This window comes from Perca fluviatilis, chromosome 11 (genome assembly GCF_010015445.1).
Source record: "Perca fluviatilis chromosome 11, GENO_Pfluv_1.0, whole genome shotgun sequence".
In the NCBI taxonomy this organism is placed as follows: domain Eukaryota; kingdom Metazoa; phylum Chordata; class Actinopteri; order Perciformes; family Percidae; genus Perca; species Perca fluviatilis.
The window spans coordinates 31,468,638-31,489,741 of record NC_053122.1 but is presented as its reverse complement, the minus strand read 5'-3'; the positions used below and the strand labels follow the sequence as shown (position 1 = coordinate 31,489,741).

Here is a 21,104-nt window from a genome sequence, read left to right as displayed (position 1 = left end):
CACACACACATACACAGAGCCTGGCAGTCTAAGGGCCCTATCTTGCTCTCAGCACAATTGACTTTGTACACTGATGTATTGTTCCTATTTTGCACCCGACGCGCAGCGGACTTTTCCCTCCACAGACACACGTCAGTAAATTAGGAATGTATTTGCGCTCCCGGGGGCGGTTCAGCGAAAAGAGGAGGCATGTTCAGGCGCAAACCTTCCCTAGTGCTGTTTTGCACTTTCAGAAAACAATTCCGCCACAGACCAGGAAAAACCTGGTCTAAAGTCAGTGGTGCGTTATTCAGATGCTATTTTAGGGGCGCATGCTTAGCCATAATGTAGCGTGTGCAACGCGCATACACTTTGCTTCTCTCATCTACACGGACGCAGCAGTTCCCATTTTTGCAAACCATACATAATTACAAGGAAAAATATTACTGAAAATGCGCTTCAGGTGTTTGGATAGGTCAGGAGGCACTTTACAGTACACTCCAAAAAGTTGCAGCATTCTTTGTGGCTTGTTGTGTTTAAACAACATTTCCATGAATCATGGATGTGTTGATGACATAAATGAGGAAATATTAGAGGACTTAAGGAGACGTGATGTTGAACTACGGCGGGATTGGACACTCCGGCGGGATCTGGTCCGGGAGTGGCAATGCGCTCCTGGTGGAGTGGGGGGAGGAGGAAGGGGCACAACATGAGCAGGTGGTGTGTTTGGAGGCCCATGCTCCATGGCTGCAGCAATCCTCTTCAGACTTGAAGAGATGCGCCCAAGAGGCCGCAGCAACATCGCCACCCGGTCAAGACGGGCATTTATTACTTTGCCGCATCCCAGACAGCTCCCGCTGGCGTGCAATAATAATAGCAATCCGCCATGGAACAAGCGCACCTGCTCTTAAAAAGAATGTGAGATAACGCTCTGATTGGTTTATTGCACGTACGCCCAAACCACACCTAGCTACTTCAGACCAACCCATTTTAGATTTGCGTTGGGCGCAAGAGTCATTTATCCCGCCGGTATAATAGCAATAGCGCCCGAGATCCGCCCACAAAGCTACTTCCGTTTCACGTTTGATACTTGCGTTTCAGATCGTTAAAATAGGGCCCTAAGTGTTCAGAACTCAAGTCTTGTAGCCGTTATTCATTATCTGTAATTGCTGTGTTTTTACTTGATTGATGGTCATTATCAAATCTACACACTCGTCACTAGTTCATTATAACTTTTAGTTTTGGTATGTGGATTTCAATGTTATTTATTCATCTCTTTCTGAGGTTCTTTGTTACAATGTATAAAAACCATGTGCATGAAAACATAAAAAAAAATTTACCAAATGTTGGAAAAAGCTATTTCAAGGTATGTAACTTTTCCACATTAAAATGTCTAAAAACCATATAGACCTTTATTATATATTTTGTTGAGTTATTTATATATATATATATATATATACAGTACAGGCTAAAGGTTTCATTCAATGCGTTTCCTTTATTTTCATGACTATTTACATTGTAGATTCTCACTGAAGGCATCAAAACTATGAATGAACACATGGAATTATGTACTTAACAAAAAAGTGTCTTATATTTTAGATTCCTCAAAGTAGCCACCCTTTGCTCTGATTAATGCTTTGCACACTTTGCACACTGATTACTGCTTTAGAAGAAGAAGATATGTTTATTTATATTAGGACAATGCACATTAATCAACATTTCTGTAAATGCGCCAGTGTTAGCCAGTCGGCTAATTTTCAACTGTAGTCCTAGTTGCATGCATGTCTTTATGGTGGGAAGAAACCGGAGCACCCGGAGGAAACCCACGCAAGCACGGGGAGAACATGCAAACTCCACACAGAAAGGCCTGGGACGACCTGGGATCGAACCCAGAACCTTCTTGCTGTGAGGCAGAAGTGCTAACCACTGAGCCACCGTGCTGCCAATGATTGGGTTCAGGTCCGGTGACTGTGGAGGCCAGGTTATCTGGCGCAGCACTCCATCACTCTCCTTCTTGGTCAAATAGCCATTACACAGCCTGGAGGTGTGTTTGGGATCATTGTCCTGTTGAAAAATAAATTATGGTCCAACTAAACGCTGGCATGTCGCTGCAGGATGCTGTGGTAGCCATGCTGGTTCAGTATGCCTTCAATTTTGAATAAATCCCCAACAGTGTCACCAGCAAAGTACCCCCACACCATCACACCTCCTCCTCCATGCTTCATGGTGGGAACCAGGCATGTAGAATCCATCCGTTCACCTTTTCTGCGTCGCACAAAGACACGGCGGTTGGAACCAAAGATCTCAAATTTGGACTCACCAGACCAAAGCACAGATTTCCACTGGTCTAATGTCCATTCCTTGTGTTTCTTGGCCCAAACAAATCTCTTCTGCTTGTTGCCTCTCCTTAGCAGTGGTTTCCTAGCAGTTACTTGACCATGAAGGCCTGATTCGCGCAGTCTCCTCTTAACAGTTGTTCTAGAGATGTGTCTGCTGCTAGAACTCTGTGTGGCAGTCATCTGGTCTCTAATCTGAGCTGCTGTTAACTTGCGATTTCTGAGGCGCGGCCTTCGGATGAACTTATCCTCAGCAGCAGAGGTGACTCTTGGTCTTCCTTTCCTGGGGCGGTCCTCATGTGAGCCAGTTTCGTTGTAGCGCTTGATGGTTTTTGCGACTGCACTTGGGGACACATTCAAAGTTTTCGCAATTTTCCGGACTGACTGACCTTCATTTGTTAAAGTAATGATGGCCACTCGTTTCTCTTTACTTAGCTGATTGGTTCTTGCCATAATATGAATTCTAACAGTTGTCCAATCGGCTGTGTATCAACCTGACTTCTGCACAACACAACTGATGGTCCCAACCCCATTAATAAGGGAAAAAATTCCACTAATTAACCCTGACAAGGCACACCTGTGAAGTGAAAACCATTTCAGGTCACTACCTCATGAAGCTCATTGAGAGAACACCAAGGGTTTGCAGCGCTATCAAAAAAGCAAAGGGTGGCTACTTTGAGGAATCTAAAATATGTATGTAAATTTATGTTTTCAGTTATTTCACACTTTTTTGATAAGTACATAATTCTGTGTTCATTCATAGTTTGATGCCTTCAGTGAGAATCTACAATGTAAATAGTCATGAAAATAAAGGAAACCCATTGAATGAGAAGGTGTGTCCAAACTTTTGGCCTGTACTGTGTATATATATATATATATATATATATATATATATATATATATATGTGTATATATATATATCTATGTATATATAGTGTATATATAGAATAATTAAGACATTTTCATTTTGATTCGGTTTCTAAACAACTACACGCTCTTTCTGGACTGCACAAAGCGATTTATATTTTGTTTAGTTTAGGCACTTTGGGAAGATCAATGAGAGCACACAAGTCTGGACCGCAGGTTTACTCCTCTGCTCCACTCGCCGACACCCCTCTCTCTTTCTCTCTCTCTCTCTCTCAATTCAATTCAAATTGCTTTATTGGCATGAATGTCAGAAATAACAATATTGCCAAAGCATCAAGGATAATAACTCCAGATATTAGGTGGTGTTGTGCTGGTTGTCTCTCAGGCTGTGACATGCACTTACATATCTTGCTGCTTCTACAGCGCTCACACTATTTTCTCCAAGTAGATGTTGCATTTTTGTCTGGGTGGTAAGTGTATCAAAATCTGGGAGTTTACATTTAATTTTGGTAAAGAACTGAGTTCTGATGTCAGAATATGCGCTGCATTGAAGTAGGAAGTGTTGCTCTGTCTCCACCTGTCTCTGTGGACAGAGCTGACACAGCCTGTCTTCTCGAGGCAGCCAGGTCTGTCTGTGGCGGCCGGTTTCCACAGCCAGACTGTGTCCACTCAGCCTGTACCTGCTCAGAGTCTTTCTGAGTCTGTGGTCACGTATGGTGCTCAAGTAGTCAGCTACTGTGTACTCTCGGTTTAGGCCTAGGTAAAAATCCATTTTGCTTTGACGTTTAGTAGTGTCTTTCCAATAGGTCATGTATTTCTGTTTTTGTCTGCAGATGATTTGGTTTGTCCGGATGGTTTTGGGGGTGTCCTGAGGTTCTGGGGGCTGTGAGGTGAGGGAGCTGAGGGGGGTGTCCTGAGGCTCTGGGGGCTGTGAGGTGAGGGAGCTGAGGGACAGGGCTAGCTGACTGAGGGGACTTTTCTCTATGTTTCTCTCTTGGTATTGTAGTGCTTTGTAGTGGAAACAATGGGGGTTGCTTGTTTTCAGGTGGTTGTAGAATTTGATGGATCTTTTTTCAATTGTAATTTGGAGGGGATATTGGCCTAGTTCTGCTCGGCAGGCGTTATTTGGGATGTGTCTTGGTAGGTGTAGAAGGTTTCTACAAAATTCTACATGGAATTTCTCAATTGGGTGATTGTCCCAGTCAGTAAATTTTAAATGTCTACTGAGCGGGCCCCATATTTCGCTGCAATATAGAGCAATGGGTTCTATTACTGATTTAAATATTTTTAACCAAATTTTAATTGGAATGTCTGTTTTGATTTTTCTTTTAATTGCATAAAATGCTCTTCTTGATTTGTCTCTCAGCTCATTCACACCAATTTGAAAACTACCGGATGAACTAATATTGAGACCTAAATATGTGTTTTTCACATGTTCTAATTGAACTGTGTTTAAGTAGAATTGATGTTTATTGTAATTCCCAGATCTTTTCTGGAAAATCTGTATTTTGGTTTTGTTTAGGTTGACAGTCAGAGCCCAGGTCTGACAGAAACTGTGCAGGAGGTCCAGGTGTTGTTGTAGGCCTTCTTTTGTAGGGGACAGCAGGACTAGATCATCAGCATATAACAAACATTTGATGTCAGTATCTCCCAGAGTGATACCAGGGGATGTAGAAAGTTCCAGATTTTTTGCCAATTCATTTATATAAATGTTGAACAGAGTTGGGGACAGGCAGCATCCCTGTTTCACTCCACGTTCTTGGGGAAAGAAATGTGTTTGTTGGTGGCCAATTTTAACTGAACATTTGGTGTTTGTATACATAGATTTTATGATATCATATGTTTTTCCTCCAATACCCATTTCAATCAATTTATAGAAAAGACCATCATGCCAAATTGAATCAAATGCTTTTTTAAAGTCTACAAAACATGTTTGTTCTGGTTTAATTGTTTGTCAATGAGGGTGTGGAGAGTAAAGCTGTGGTCTGAAGTTCGATGTTTTGGGAGAAATCCAATTTGACTTTTGCTCAGGATATTGTGTTCACTAATGAATTGTAAGATTCTGCCATTTATAATGCTGCAGAATAGTTTTGCCAGGTTACTGGTCACACAGATTCCTCTGTAGTTATTTGGGTCAAACTTGTCTCCATTTTTGTGGATTGGGGTTATCAGTCCTTGGTTCCAAACAGCTGGGAAAATACCTGAATTTAGTGTGGTATTGAAAGCTTTTAGGATGACCAATTTTAATTTATTATCTGTGTATTTGATCATTTCATTTAAAATGGAGTCAGCACCACAGGCCTTTCGGAGTTTAAGCTTTTTTATTTTGTCTGTTAGTTCTTGTTCTGTAATCAGGGTGTCAATGGGGTTCTGGTAGTCTTTAATTGCTGATTCATTATCGTTATTTTGCCGTAAAGGTTAGTAAAATTAGTCATCCAAATATCCCCATTTTGGATTGCTAATTCCTCTTTAGATGTTGTGTTTAGTTTATGCCAATTTTCCCAGAATTGATTTGACTGTATTGATTCTTCGATTAGGTTTAGCTGATTTTTGTTATGCTGTTCCCTTTTTGTTCTTAATAAATGTTTGTATTCTTTTAGTATTTCTCCATAGAGAAGGCGTACAGTTTGGTTATTTGGATCCCTGTGTTTCTGATTGGATACATTTCTTAGTTCTTTTCTTAGATTTTTACAATCATTATCAAACCATTTTTCACCACTAATATTTTTTGTTTTTCTTTTTCTCTTTAAATTTGTTAGTTTTGCTGCCTTGTCAAAAATGGCATTCATGTTATTAATAGCTAAATTCACACCTTCTTCATTGTAAGGAAATGATATACAAAGAAAATCATCCAAGAGTGACTGGATTTGTGGACTGTCCATTGCCTTTCTGTAGAGATCAGTGCTGCTCACAGTACATTTGTAGGACTGGGTAGAGTTTTGTAGATTATTAGAATCAGGTTCTTTGTGTTTGAGATTTCCTCTACTCAGATAGATTGTTATTTTACTATGGTCAGACAGGGGAGTAAGGGGATTGACTGTGAATGCCTTAATATTAGAAATGGCAAGGTCAGAGATAAAATAATCAACAGTACTGCTGCCAAGGGAAGAACTGTGGGTGTATCTACCGAAAGAGTACTCTGCCATTGACAATATATAGACCTAACGTACGACAGAGCTTTAGGACCTGTGTCCCATTCGTGTTAGTACGCTTGTCGTAGTTGTTTCTGGGGGGATATGTGGGGTTAGTTAGGCTGTTGTTCCCCAGTATGTGCAGGTTTCCATGGCTGTCTATAGTGTCTAATTTCTCTGCTGTTCTGGCATTCAGATCACCACAGATTAAAATATTACCTTGGCTCTGAAATTGGTTTATCTCTCCTTCGAGTATGGAGAAACTCTCCTCATTGAAATAGGGTGACTCGTAGGGGGGAATGTATGTGGGGCAGAGGAATATATCTTCGTCAGCTGAGATTATTTGTTTTTTAATTTTTATCCAGATATAAAATTCCCCTCTCTTGACTAATTCTATTGAATCATTATATTCAGATTTATACCAAATTATCATTCCTCCTGATTCTCTTCCCTGAGTGACTCCTTTTAATTTGGTGGACGGGACAATAATTTCTCTGTAACCTATTGGACAACCAGTGGAAGAACCTTTACACCATGTTTCCTGGAGGACAACAATGTCAGTAGTATTGATCTCCTTCAGGAACTCTGCATTTTTACTTTTTAATCCAAAAGTTGAGGACCGGAGGCCCTGAACATTCCAACAAGAGATAGAAAAAGACATTATACTGTTAAAATACTTAGTTTCTAAATGAGGCAAACTCCTGTTAACGATATATGTAAATGTTTTCTTTTCTTAGATAAAAATAATAATAAAAAGCTAACTAAATTGTGTGTGTGTGTGTGTGTGTGTGTGTGTGTGTGTGTGTGTGTGTGTGTGTGTGTGTGTGTGTGTACACTTTTGTGTTAAGGTTCCATCAGGTGTGAACAGATTAGGCTCAGCATGTGCTGGATGTCCTTCAGTTGGCTGGTGGGTGGTGGGTTGGCTGTTCCTCTCGCTGTCTGGGCGTAGCTCTGCCTGTCAATCTCTCTGTAGGGGCTATTGTCAGTTCAAGGGGGAGAAGAGGGAGCGGCCTGCCGGTGACCTGGCGGGGATGGTGATATAGCGGCTGGGGCGGTCGGGGTTGAGGGGTCCTCGCCGCTGATGTAGTGGTATTTCTTGGTAGCCTTGGCGAGGTAAAGGGTGGAGGGGCTGGGTTGCAGTTCAGAGTGGCGTCCTTCAGCGTCTTTGCAAAGATGGGGACGGCTTGCTTGTAGAGGTGGACGTGATCATAGAGGCAGTCTAGGTCGAGGGTGGGGTGGTGGGCCAGGTGCACGTTGGGTCTCAGGGCACCGTCTTGGGAGAGGCCGGCATTGATCCGTTGGATGGTAGCAGGGTGAAAGTCTTTCCGTTGTAGAAGGGTGGACACAACAATGCGGGAGTTGGGGAAGTTTCTGCTGGCTTTCTCGATCACTCTCCTTAGTGATAAGGTCACTCGCTCTTGTTGGGTCTGCAGGTCATTAGTGCCAGTATGAATGATGATGTGGCTGGGAGAGCCAAGTCTTTCCTCACTTAGCAGCTCCAGGGCTCTTGTGGTTGTAGGGCACCACAACTTCTGTACACGGTGGTTTGGGAACAGTTTTTTTTCATCAATGAATTTTCCATTAGAATCTATTAAGAGCACAATCTGTGGTCTGGACAGAGTGGGGTCGTGCTGTGTCTGTGGTGCTGGAGATAAGGCAGGTTGAGCAAGGTGAAGTGAGGCAGGTGTAGCCTGGGTTGGGTGGGGTGAGGAGGGTGCAGTTTGGATAGGTGGGGGAGTGGTAAGTTGTGGAGGACATACTCTCTCTCTCTCGCTCCCTCTCTCTCTCTCTCGCTCTCTCTCTCTCTCTCTCTCTCTCTCTTGGGTTCAGTTCTTGGGTTTGGAGTGACTGAAATCTCAGTGTGTCCTGGAGGCTCAGTTTGAGATGTAATCAACCAACATACATACATAAACGTTTTTTATACAATAATAATCAGTAGGTAGTAGCTTTATTCTGCTCTGCATTGATTGGTTGGTGTTTTCCTTAGATTTTTAATATGGACAGAATTCTGCATGCAGGGCCTCAATGGGATGCTTGTCCCATCTACTGTAGTCCCGATAACTGAGTGGACCTCAAACGTCTCAACCATAAAGGGAAAGTGTTAGATTACACTGTCAAATAGTTTAATAAAGTAATAAGAAATAGTCAAAATTCTAATTGGTATGTCTAATTGCATATAATGCTCTTCATGACTTTTTTTCTCGTGCATTCACTGCCAAATAGAATCAAAAACCTTTTTGAAATCAATAAAACATGCAAAGTTTACTTTTTTTTTGGTGTGCTATGATTAATTAGAGTGTCTAGGCTACAGTGTAAACATGGTCAGTAGTGCAGCAATTTTGTTAAAAAAACAATGCGCCCTTTACTCAGGACATGATTTACTCAGAACTGATTTTGACTTAGTATTTCAATATTATTTTGTCTCACGTCTGTGTTTTAGGTTTTAGGTTGGACTCAGGTTGGACTACTGTCTTCATTTTTCTTTGCAGTGACAGTTCTTGTCGTACTACTCTTTCTTTTCACTCTCTCTGTGCATGCTGGGAGTCTGAGCGAAAGGCGGAGTGAGTGAAGCGTGGAGCTGTAGCGTGTTTCTTTGTTCATTCTGGTGGATATTTCGTAACGTTTTTTTTCTTGTTTCTGTATGGCTAGGTAAGAGTTTCTCTTTTTTTCTTGGTTGTTGTACTTACAAACAGAGCTGCAAAACAGCGTCGAGGTGGGCAAGGTGGCGTCCACTGAAACGCCGTCTCTGTCCCCCCAACACGGGGTGCGGCTCATACCTGCCCCGGTGTGCTAATGGAGGTGGTGTCGCTAGCTGTGGGTAAGGTGGTTGGTCATGCTAATTTGGTCTACGCTCTACCGTATGAACAAGGCGGTAGTGGTTTTAGTTATGGAGTAGCATTATATTCATAGTCATAAGCTGGTGGAGAGCGGTGAGGTGACACATTTTCGTCCAGGTGTTTTCTCTAAACGTTAAGACAGTAACACCGCCCAGAGTTACCGTTGTAACTGCTGGAGAAACAGTTGCAAAAGGTTGCCAGCAAATTTAGGGCAGTCGGGTTGGCAATGCATACAAAGATCCCAGAGGAATGCATGTTTTGACGTTTAGACGCCAGGCATTTAATTGCCCACGCAAGTGTTGTGGTACTCTGCACGAGTCAGCAAAAGTGTATGGCTGTTTGGTAGATTTGTGGATTAATGTTTTCTCCCTGATGTTAACGTTTGTTGTTTATTTGATGAAACCTGCGATGACTTTACTTTTTTTTTTTATGCTTTATTTGCTAATTCATAACAGTAAAAGAAAGGACAAGCGTAACATAAAAACGTATGCCAAATGCAAAAAAACATAGCTCAACAATGAAGCCACCCACATAATACTAAAATTGATACTCTTTTACAATTATAACATATGAGACCACAGAAGAGTAGGCAAGGCTACAATAAAAAGGTTTTCATGCCTTCCATTAGAAGGGGATCTGATATCAAAAATTTAGATAAGAGGAGGTTAACCCATATTTTATTATAGGCTAAATCTTTTTACTCTTCTATAATTTCGAAAGCTGCATTTATGGATATGGAATTAGACAAAACCAATTTAGGATTAATATAAAATATTGGTTAACCTCCTCCTTTCTGAAATCTTAAAACATTTAAAACTGCATCAGCGTTTAAGCCATTTTACATGAGAGGGTTTAATTTCAAGGTCCGAAAGGTGCATCACTGAAGTGATCCTCAAGTGTAATATTGTGATTATACAACAGTTACCAACAAAATAAGTGATAATCAATCTGTATTCATATTGTGGAGCAATTTGCAGGATTTCTACTCACTCCCTGTTTAGTCAGCCAGACAATTTGAGCTACAGCTTTAGAGATCGTGGGATTTCCCAAACTGAATAAATCCCGCCTACACATATAAACACAAAACTGCTTTGCTAGCTCCATCGTGTTGAAATTAAGACATCTGCTGAAAAAATAATTGTATTCAGCATGATTGCCAGACTGTTTAGTTAAAAAACACCAAAGTACGAAAATAGTGGACCAGACGCAAGCTTTTATTTTGAAAAGTCGAAGCTCAGGGACAGCACCAGCTGGGAGGGCATGAGACGGGAGACACGCGCTGTTCGTCGCAGTATTCTCTGAAGCGCCAGGGGCTGTACAAACAAAATAAAGATGAATAAGCAAGAAGAAGTAGAAAAGAAGTTGAGAGCGGAAGTAAAGGAAAGCAGGCTGCCTGTTGGCAACAACACCAGTAGTTACCACATTCATGGTAAACACAGACGTACTGCCAAACATTACATTTGTGTAACATTAATACAAAGATGAATTTAAATGAGAATTAATCATGTGATAGAGCTTCTTTTCTTTTAACAGTTTTTGTAATTTCTCTGTGGCCACTCTTAGGTGAGAAACCATATGAATGCTCAAACTGCAAGAAGCGATTCTCCCACTCAGGCTCCTACAGCTCCCACATCAGCAGTAAGAAGTGTGCAGCAACCCCCAATGGCGTCCCTCGATTGCCAATCAAATCTCCCCCACCCACCACTCAGACCACACCGGTCGTAATTGCTCCAGCCCGCATGATTCTCAAAGAGAAGACTGACAGCAAGCCCCTCCAGGAGCAGCTCCCCATCACCCAGATCAAATCTGAACCTGTGGAATACGAGTGCAAGGCCATGATGGCGGCACCGGCAACTTCAGCTGGTACCAACGGAGTGGTGAATGGAGGGACTGCACAGCCAGCTGTGGTTCCAGCTGCAACCTTGCCTCAGGGCGTGGCTATGGTGGTGCCAGCCGTCGGCCTCATGTCGCCCATCAGCATCCAGTTGAACGACTTGCAGAATGTGCTCAAAGTGGCGATGGATGGAAACGTGCTCAGACAGGTGCTGGGCACAGCTAACGGGGTGGTGACACAGGGAAAGCAGGGAATCGTAGTTCAGCAGCCCCAGCAGCAGATCATCAGCCTGCCGGCCTTTGTGGATCATGACGGCACCACGAAGATCATCATCAACTACAGCATCAGCCCCGCAGCCGCTACCACTGCCACAGGCCAGCCTGCACCGCTCGTTGCCAAAACCAATCCTGCTCCCCCTCCCACTGTCACCACTGCTGCAGCCCCAACCCCCACCAAGACAGACAGACCCTCGACCCCAGAGGTGGCCGACCTCTCCATTGTAAAGGCCGAGCCCGAATCGGTAGCCATCCCAGACATGGAGACAGAGGCAGCCACGCAGACAGAAATGGAACCTGTCAAGACTTCATACACCCAAATAGCGCACATGCCAAAAGTCAACAGCTCCAGTTCGTGTTTACTCTGCGATGACTGTCCCGACAACCTGGAGGCGCTACACCTCCTCCAGCACCGCAAAGCAGCCAATGGGGAGGCCGTTGACTCGGCCGCGTTGGACCCCTCATTCGCCGCTCTGCTCAGCGAGGCAGGGGTGACGCTGGAGGAGCCGCCTGTGGACGACCTGCTCTCACTCCTCAAGACCTACTTTGCCTCCAATGCCAAACCCAGCGAAAAGGAGCTGTCCAAGATATCGGAGTCTGTCAGGATTCCCGTGGATGTGGTCAGAAAGTGGTTTGCCAAGATGAACTCTGGGAAAAACGTGGGCAAATATCGCAGTGGCGCTACAGCAGTTTCCAAAAAGACTGAAACCTCGAGTCTCAGCTCGGAGGAAGCCTCGAATCATAATGGTGAGGCAGAGGAGGACAGCTCCCAAGAAACCTCCAACAAAGCCTCATCCGAATCTGGCAGCACGTCTCCATCAGATTCCTCACCACTAAGCCTCAATGCCGGGGACCTCGTCATCGTTAAGAGCGAGCCAGAAGACCCTGACGCCCAGGACTCCCAGGCCGAGCCGCTCGACCTCTCCCTCCCTAAACACATCGCAGCAGCACTGGAGATGGCCCAGCCCCCCGCCAAGCAGCAGGAGCACCCCCTGAACCTGACCTGCCTGAGGAAGGAGCAGCTAGACGGGCGAACCTTCTACGTCAACAAGACCGGAGGGCCCGTCAACATCGTCACTACCACACAGCTGCCCACGTTAGTGGCCATCGGTGGTCAGGGCGCGGTGAGCTGTCTCAGCGCCATCAACACCACGACCAAACGCACCATCCTCATCCCCCAGCTCACCTACACCTATGCCACTACAGCCGGCAGCGCCACCGGAGCAAAGACTGTCGTACTGAACGGCCACACGGTTGGTAGTATTAAACATTATTATTTCTACAAAACAACATTTCCTCCGTAGGCAATTCATTGAATTACGTATTACTAAGCACTTATATCTTTAAAGTATATTATAAGGATCCCCATTACTCTTCCTGGGGTCCAAAAAAACATGAAATCAGACAATATTAGAACATTTCATGACATGTACAGGAAAAGAAAGGAAACATAAACTAACAAGTATAAACAAAATAACAAGGAAAAGAACCATAAAAACTAGTGCTAGTACCATAAAAACGATTAAAATATTTAATCATGATTAATTGCATTAATGTCATAGTTAACTCGCAATTAATCACACATTTTTATCTATTCTAAATGTCCCTTGATTTCTTTTTGTCCCATTATTTTTTCTCATTTTAATATTCTTATCAACATGGAAAAGTGGATCGGCTTGCTTTGTGCTTTTGTCGCCTAGCTTTGACGAGGGGGCGGAGAATTCGCATCAGCTGTGTGCTTGGCCATCAAGTGGTATTTCAGACTGGACGTGCTGCGATGATAGCTCAGTTCACAATGACAAAACGCACAGATCACTTTGGTCTTGTCAATGGAACCATTTGGCAACTTTTTAAAAGTAAATTTACCTTATTGGCATCCATTTCGGCGTCTCACGCTCACCATCCACTCAAAACGTAATGTTAGCCTACTACTCTTTGGCCGGCTCGCAAGCCCAAACAAGTGTGTGTGCCTGTTGTTTTGTTTCCGGTCTAGCTAGATCTGGTGTGGTGTTGTAGTTTTTCTAACGTTAATTGTTGCAACAGCATGTGAAAAAAACTACAAAGTTTGCTAGGCCAAAAAGAACGTTAATCTTGCGATAAAAACATTTACGCCGTTAAAATGGGTTTGCGTTAATGCCGTTAATAACACGTTTACTGACAGCACTAATAAAAACCCAAGAAAAAGTCATTCAAAAAACAAAATACCATTACACTTTATAAAACAACATAACACATGGGTTTAGAGCTAACATCTAGGTAGCTCACAAAGAAAAAGAATGAGGAAAATATGCAATAACATTGTTGAACATCGCGATAGCGATATTATTTGCAATATATAAGCAGATATTAAAGTGTACTCAGTTGTGCTGCTTTCAGCTAAAATACAACAAATTGATTGTCTAATTGAAAACAAAGGACAGGAAATAATTTTCAACAAACTTTGAATTGAATATTAAAGGCACCATTAAAAAAAGAATGAGTTAAATTTTAATGTGTAGTTTTCTACTGATATTTTTTTTTCAACCAACACAAGATCTCTGAGTGTCTTTGGCGATATGTTGCAGCCTTTTGCGATGTGTTTATTGAGGAAGTTGATATTGCGATGACGATTAAAAAAACAATATATTGTGAAGCCCTAGATTGAAACCGTGAGCTCTTTTTCTTTACTTTTAGGATTATTGCCCTCACCCAACACATGCCATTACAGTATTTGACCACAACGATGAATGCCATTTTCTTCCGTTTACAGCAGGGAAAGAGGCTGGAGAGCAGCTCTGACACCGTCTCCACGGTGGAGGAGCAGAACGACTCGGACTCAGCCGCGCTGATGAAGAAGCGGCGGCTGGAAAACGGCGTCTACCCATGTGACCTTTGCTCCAAAGTCTTCCAGAAGGGCAGCTCCCTGCTTAGGCACAAATATGAACACACAGGTATTCCGTACACAATTAAATTAATACATTTACTACTTATACTATACTAATAATACTGTATATAACCACATTTATAAAATCTTTATTTGCTCAATTAATGGCAATGTAATCATTTGAATAGTATAGTTTTTTTTTATTGAGCAGGGTTTTTGTTTTCCTTTTTATGCCCAAAGGTAGTTTTTAAGGCCGTGACTTTACATGTGACATCATCTCTTATTAAATATGATATACTTACTGTGATTGTAACTTTTATTGGACAGCTGGCCTGTAAAAGTACTAGCTCAGAAAGAGTTGACATCAGTATTTATCCAGATGAGACTCTTGAGGTGAATAAACTTTTGTTATCTTCACTTAGGAGTTACTTAGCAGTTAGCTGTGTGCTGCACTACTGTGCACAGGTGTGAGATGGTTCAGCCATGACATCATCCACATAAACACAAACCATAGACACAAAGTCACAGGCTCTGTCTTACATACATATGTAATACATCAGTTTTGTTTATTGAGAGTCTTTAAGGGCATTCTTTATACCGATGAGTCAGCAATTACCTTGCCAGCCCAGATTTCCAAATTTGAACCGCTTGTTTACCTACCTAGTTTACTACTTTGTATACCTTCTCAACTGACTAAAGCTGGAGAATGGTGCTTTAAAGGAATATGCCACCGTTTGTTGAAATAGGGTTATTATATAGGTGGGCAAACGCATTTTTGTCTCAGTGCATGCATTGTCTTAGTCCGGCAGCACCGCCGCTAGCTTAGCTTAGCGTTGTTGCCGATTAGCATGTCGTGAGTAAAAGTGAGCAAACAAAAAAAAACTAATTACTTCTTGTGGCCTGCATATTCACGAGTACAAATAGCAATGCAGATTAGGACTAGACGAGGCAGATATTGATTTGGGACTATATTGGGTGGAAGCATAGGCGAAGCACTGCTACTTGGGCGCAGAGATATCATGCAGCACCTGAAAACCCCCAACTTCCCTCAAAATACCGGCGTGAATATTAGCTGGCTATTTTTCCTACAGTAGACAGTGAATGGCGATGAACATGGCGGATTTTGTGAGAGACAAAGAGGATGACTTCTCAGACAGTCAAGATCCAGAACCATACCTCTAACCAGAGTTTTCAGAAGACGAGCTGCATGCTTTAGAAATAGAACGACAGGAGGAGGAGGTTGCGATCGCTCAACAGCAGAGGTGTCAAAAGTATTCACATTCATTACTCAAGTAGAAGTATAGATACTAGGGTTTGAAAAGACTTCTGTAGAAGTTGAAGTATCAACGCAAGCTTTTTACTCAAGTAAAAGTGTAAAAGTACTGGTTTCAAAACTACTTAAAGTATAAAACTAAAAGTAATGCAAGGGGGAAAAAAATGCCATTAAGGACAAAAGCTTAACCCGCCCCACAGGGGCCTATAGTGCACTAGTGCCTTATATAAAGGGCACTATAGTGCACTACACCACCTCCACAAAAAAGGAGCACCTTGTTCAATTGTAGTTGTCTGTTCTGTATGTTCAAAAATATAAAACAATAAAAAGTTGATCTAAAAAAAAAAAGGAGCACAAAGAACGGCTTACGTATTGCTAAGGCCACAGGGTCAAAATTAAATGATTTATTAAAAATGTAATAACAATAACATAACAATAACTTATTTCAGGCTGTGTCTGTGTTTTTCAGACAACGGTAGCTACAGTCTGGTGTTACAATCCTCTACAGTGAAATACAGACACACTTTTACACCATTTAGCTGTCAGAATTTTAACCGTGTTTACTCCAGCTGCTAGCTAATGGTAGGCTAACGTTACCTGCTGCCAAGTGTAGCGTTAACTAGCATCCCGTGCAGCGAGGTTTCAGTTCCCTCTAACATCCATTTTCAGAGCATCAGAGAGAAGCGCAGGCATTTAAGTGGCACCTAAATAAGGCACCAAAATCCGCGTTGCTATTCGGTCTGGTAGATAACGGTCGTTAAGGCACCGGTGCTGTATTAGCACCGGGTCTGTGCAGGTTCGATGGATCGCGTACAAACCAATAGGGTGTCGGAATGGTATATGTTTATACTTCTCTTCCAACCACAATCAAATTCACTCTATCCGGGTGGCGCGAATAACCCTATTTCAACAAACGGTGGCGTATTTCTTTAAGAGAGTAACCAGCATCATTTCACATGATGTCTTATAATGTTATAATATAATGTTTTATTTAGAGTGTCAATTCATAGCAGTCATTATCTCAGGATCCCCTTAAAGATAGAGTAGGTCTAGACCATACTCACTTTTTTCTTCCTTAGAGCAGTAGCTCCCACCCTTTTTGGCCTGTTTTTGGCCATATTTATATGGCCATATTTATATTTATATGGCCATATTTGTTTTGGCCATTTTATTTCGCATATTTATACGAATAATATCAACATCAATTAATCGTTTGACCTTAAAAGTCAGAAAATTATGTAAAAAAAATGCTCAATCACAGTTTTCCAAAGCCCAAGATGATAATATCAAATTGTTTATTTTTTCATACAGCCAACATCCCCAAACCTAAAGGCTTCACTTTATTATTACATTATTACATTAAACAAAGAAAAGCAGCAACTCCTCATAATTTAGAAGCTGGATCTAGGCAATGTTTGGCCTTTATTTTTGAAAAATGAATTTAATTGATTCCTTATCAAAATGGTTGCCAGTTATTTTTCTGTCAATCAACTAATCGTTTTATCAACTAATTGTTTCAGCTTTGAAAACGTTGAAAAATTTCTTGGGGGAAAAAAGAAAGAGACTAGAGGAAAGTCTTAATTAACACAGTTTTAGCTTATCCTATTAAATCATCTCACAACCACTGTTAGATGTTTTTGTGACCCCTCGTGGGGGGCCGGATCCTTATAATAATCCATAAACTCCAAGACATCTAACAAACACTTTTTAGGTACTGGCATTCACTTGTGTATTTCTTTGATAATACCGTTCTTCTACTACTTTAATCGGACTGTTTGAGTTCTTCTTCTGTCTGACTCTTGGTTCTGTCATCTGCAGGAAAGCGGCCCCACGAGTGCAGCATCTGCAAGAAAGCCTTCAAACACAAACACCACCTGATCGAGCACTCGCGGCTGCACTCCGGTGAAAAACCCTACCAGTGCGATAAGTGCGGCAAGCGTTTCTCCCACTCGGGCTCATACTCCCAGCACATGAACCACCGCTACTCCTACTGCAAGAAGGACGGGCCAAGCTCCGGCTCGGGGCCACGTGAGGTTCAGTCGGAGCTCGGCAGCCCCCTCGGCGCTGGGCCGCAGTCGGACAGCCGGACCACGACCCCTCCCTCCCAAATGGACTCAGACGAGAGGGAGAGCGAGGATGAGGACGACGAGGCCATGTGCATGGACGACATCCGGGTGGTGCAGGTGGACGACGGCGAGTGCGAGATATACGAGGGCAACTTTGAGGAGGACGAGGACGGCGAGGAGATGGCGGAGGAAGACACGGCCGGAGAGGAAGAGGCAGACGGAGACAAGGTGGACAACGAGTTTGTTTGTGACGTGGTGGAGGTCGAGCTTGAGGACGGTCACGTGGAGGACAAAGAGACGGAGGAAATGACTGAAGAGAAGGAGGAAGCGGCAAGCACGGATACAGAGGAACTGGCAGACTGTGAAGCAAATACGGACAAAAGCATCAGGGAGGGCTCAGACAGCGTTAAATTCACAGAGGAAGTGGTGACAAACGCCAAATAAAATGATGGAAAATCTCTTCGGGACAGCTCAAAATGCCTCGGTTATGACATTTCAAGTTAATTCAGACAAAGCCGCAGAAAAGTCAAGAAAGTCACGGCGGTTGCCTGATCTTAACGGTCCACTACTGTGTACAAAAACCCAGGTGTGCCTGAACTTGAAAAAAAAAAAAAAAAAAAGTGACTTTTTTTTCTTGTGGAAATGAAATATCAGTGTTAAAATTGTTTATAGAAGTCCAGATTTTAAAGCAGAATTCACCCATCAACGTGTTAGACTTGTTACTGAGACATACCAGGTTGTTTTTGTTTGTTTGTCTGTTTTCATTTAGTCAGTGTTACTAATCTTGTTTGAAAACATTTTAACCTGTAAAGATGAGAGATTTCTATACCTTTTTATTGCCAATGAAGTTTCCTAAATCAGTATTTTATTGAGTTCTACGAACAAAAACCTCTGCACTACAGTATTCCTGGTTTACCTATGGATACATGCCTCATGCATCGTATGCCCTTCAGTGTTATATACGCTAGATAGATACACTAGCTAGCAAGATGTTGTTTGTGTTAGTGTTGGCTAGTTAGCATTACTTTAGTTTTCAGTTTGACTGTTAGCCTTAAGGAAAACAAAGTATTCTTGGGGAGGATTGTGGGCGGGATGGGGAGACGTTGGCTTCTGTACGCCATAACCAAATTTGCCCTATCAGGGAAGGTGGAGTCACAACCTTAAAGCCAGCATCAGGGGTCTGTGTTTTCGCAATCCAGGTGAAGATTGAAATGCAGGGTCCGCCTCGCCTGGCTTCGTTGTGGTTAGGGAAACGCACGCGCCAATAAGAACCGAGCTTCTCTTTATTTTGGTTGACTTTAAAGTTTCAGTGTTATTAGCTTGTAAATTAAGTCATACTGTACGTGAAGGACCAGGGCTGTTCCCTGCTCCACCCCAAATGCCTCCAGCCTTATGCAAGACCTGTGTGCTGTTAAAAGTGCCATTGAACAGTGTTATAATTTCTTCTTTACACATGTAGCCAGTATTATGTCCCTCTGTTACCTACACAAGACCCATATTGACTAATGTTTGTTGACTTGCACAGAACAGCTCATTTGTTTCAATAGCTGAAATATGCATCCTGTGAAATTTATTTAAATATTTGCAAGGCCTAGAAAAGTATTTGGACCACTTGTCTTCAACTATCGAGTTTGGTCATTGATTTTATGTTGGACTTCATGTCACAAGTCAGTTTAAAAAATGTTTACATAAGTGTTTAAAAACAGAAAGTGTTCCGTTTTCTGCAGATTGAAATATTTGAAGCTTAAGACACTCTGCTTCACCTGCTTGGCTCGGAAAGAAATACAAAAAATAAACAAAACCAAGATGAATTTGATGTAAAATGGAGACAGAAGGATTTACTGTAAAGTAAAAAATTCAGCCAAACTTGTGCACTTGTTTCGGATAGTAAAAAAGAAAAGAAAAAGCTGTCTCGCACTTCAGGTAACAAACGTTAGTGAATGTGGTCTCTGTCGATGTGTTTTCAGTTGGTTTTACCGAACAGTGTTTATAAAATTAGTCTGTTTTAATTTTCTTTTATGTTTTATGTTTTCGACAATGGCAGTATTAGAACCCTTTTCACAGATTAAAAAACAATTTACCTGTTTAGTTTTTAGAAGACTTTTTTATATTTATGTGTCTTATTTTTATATTTTCTTTTATGGTTATTTATTACACATTGTAACGTACATTACTGTAGTTTGAATTGATACAATAATATATTTTAGTATGAAAAATAACCTTAAGACGAACAAAAAACCCCAACATGTGGTTCTGGGAGCTGAAGTTTGTTTTAACAAAAAAAAAAAAAACTAAAAAGATAAAACGTGTATTCTGTAAACATGACTTCTGTTAAGCTAAAAAAAAAAGACAGGAATGAAGTGAGAAATAGAAACTTGTTACATGTGCATCCGCTCTTTTGCGTCGTTATGAAGCTACTGAATTCTAAAACTCTGTGATTTTAAAAGCATGAGTCGCGTTTTAATGAAGGATTTTTATGAAGCCTCCCTTTTGATTTCGAAGCCAAATTCCGATGGTCCTGCCACCCTGTTTTCTGTTCTGTGCCAACTTCCATTGTACTGTCGAAGGCTGCATATCACATTATTCTGTCCTCACCCTTTGTAAATCCACTGTCTTTTTGTATTGTTTTTATTTTAGTTTTGCTTCATTTTTATGACTCCCCATCACAATAAAATATAAGAAAGCATTTGTGAGTTGCTTGTTTTACTTCTACTTAGCCTCCTACTTTATCACTATCACTATCTACTGGGATAAAAAAAAATAGTGTGTGTAAGAAAAAGACTCCTAGCTGCATGTTTTATGTAAGGATAGTAGTCACTTAGAAATCTAAGCCAGAGTCACTTGTATATGACTTCATTTTGACTTGCTTTTTTAATTTTGAGCATTTTTGCCTGTATTAGAGAGTTGAGCAGAAGGGACTTACCAAGACTTGAAAGCAAAAACATCCTAGTATTTGACCTAGTAACATCGTGGAGAAATAAAAAAAATATAGTGAAAGTCAGGCCTTGCATAGTTTATTTGATAATTCAATGCCAATGCATTGAAAGAATGGTCACTTACTATTTCCATATGAAGATCAGACTTGACTTGGACTTGATTAAAGACCATAAATTAGCTCTGATCGAAGCAAAAAGAACTGACAGGCTGGATGCTGCTCAGTTTCAGCTGTTTGTGTTCTGAACTCCTATGAACTATTCATTATGACTTTATGAGAAAGTAGGATTGTCCTCACTAGCAACAACAAGAGAACATGTACATCACATATCTTATCAAATTTAAAGGGGAACTATCCAGTTTTTTTTAGCTTAATTTACCTTAACTGAACAGCTTCGGAGCCATTGGAATGGATATATGACTTTTTTCAAGTTGAATGGTAGTCGTCTCGCTCCCCCCTAGCACCTGTGAGCGGAAAAACCATAGACAGTATATAAGAATGGACCAACAGATCCCGTTGCTCTAGACGGAGACCAGTGAAGGCTATTAGAAGCATTTTTCCGGTGATCGCTAGTTTTACTGGACAGCCTCCAACTTATGGAGGACTAAAAATGACATAAGGAAAAATAAATAAATAAATAAAAGTAGAAATAAATAAATAAATGCAGAAATATAGTGAAAATAAATACATTTTGGTAACATAAATGGC

The 21,104-nt window shown here is 41.6% G+C and overlaps 1 protein-coding gene across 2 annotated transcripts in view; it reads left to right on the top strand.

Annotated features, from left to right (window-relative positions):
• zeb1a (zinc finger E-box binding homeobox 1a) overlaps window positions 1-20,147 on the top strand; it is a 105,599-nt gene extending 85,452 nt beyond the window's left edge. For both annotated transcript variants that reach the window (XM_039815925.1, XM_039815926.1), the window contains exons 6-8: window positions 10,714-12,512; window positions 14,009-14,189; window positions 17,214-20,147. In XM_039815925.1, coding sequence (XP_039671859.1) covers window positions 10,714-12,512; window positions 14,009-14,189; window positions 17,214-17,905 — 2,672 coding nt within the window. In that variant the 3' untranslated portion in view covers window positions 17,906-20,147. The remainder of the gene's footprint in view (window positions 1-10,713; window positions 12,513-14,008; window positions 14,190-17,213) is intronic.
• Window positions 20,148-21,104: the final 957 nt, after the last annotated feature.